The sequence below is a fragment of the Perkinsus marinus genome, assembly GCF_000006405.1.
Source record: "Perkinsus marinus ATCC 50983 genomic scaffold scf_1104296959910, whole genome shotgun sequence".
Taxonomy (NCBI): domain Eukaryota; phylum Perkinsozoa; order Perkinsida; family Perkinsidae; genus Perkinsus; species Perkinsus marinus.
The window spans coordinates 1-977 of NW_003206260.1; the positions used below are offsets into that span (position 1 = coordinate 1).

General features: G+C 50.9%; 1 protein-coding gene across 1 annotated transcript; it reads right to left on the bottom strand.

The window, feature by feature from the left end:
- Positions 1-234: 234 nt before the first annotated feature.
- On the bottom strand, positions 235-867 carry Pmar_PMAR025773 (hypothetical protein; the record flags this gene model as incomplete). Its single annotated transcript, XM_002772925.1, has 1 exon — positions 235-867. The coding sequence occupies one exon, from the start codon at positions 865-867 to the stop codon at positions 235-237; it is 633 nt and encodes a 210-aa protein (XP_002772971.1).
- Between the last annotated feature and the right edge of the window lie 110 nt (positions 868-977).

The following is a 977-nucleotide window of genomic DNA, read 5'->3' on the forward strand; positions in this document are numbered from 1 at the left end:
GATATCCAAGACGTCTTCGGCGGCAAGTGGTTACCTTTAATCGATCTGTACAACCGCACGGTAACTGATATGGTGTGGGTACGGCGTGATGGTCTACCAGCTTTCACTGATGCACTAGCCAGAGTCTTCGCAGGGAGAGGAGAATGCGAGGGGGCGACCCCAAAGGATTCGAAAGATCCCGAAATGCGAATCGACTCTAGCAACATCGAGGTCGAGCTCAATGCTGATTCAGCATCAGGAATCTTTATTGCCGTCTGTACAAACAATAGTACCGAGAGACCGCGGACCGGGGATGCCAAACCGTAGAACTGGTAGCCGCCCAGCGATGATGTGCTCGCACAAACGCTCGAAGGCTTCGTGCAACCGCTCATCTGTGTCAGATACCACGATACCATTCTGCGTGCTCTTGATGTAGCTGCACATCTTATTGAGGTCTTCCATCAACTGAGGGGTAAGCCAGCCTCTCAGGAACTGGAATCTGCATGTCCACGAGCGCAACCAAGCTGCTTGCCTCTCCGCGCGGTTCTTAATGAACCCACAGAACTCGAGCCATGCTGCCTCGGCGGCTTCTTTCGACAGGTCTTTCCTCGTCGGGCAAGGCTTATAGTAGCCCTTACTCAGAAGGAATCCACAGAACACGATGGTATCAGTAGCAAACACGGTCTTTTTGTCATTGACATGGAAACCGTATGATGTAAATATAGAGCTCAACTCCGCGAGAGCCAGGTTCACAGCATCAGCACTGGCACCACATACAAGTAAGTCATCTTGATAATGTCTCACTACCACTCCTTTAGGAAGTCTTCCACGGATGGTATCGAGGATGTACTGGACCGCTCTGCTGAATATATAGGACTCCATGTCCATCCTTGGACAGACGTGTAAACGCCAAAACACAGAGGTCCATCGTCAGCTTGAGTTCTTGTGCTGGCAGTCTCCTGATTCATTGGGAGTCTCTATGGCATAAAATGCCTCGC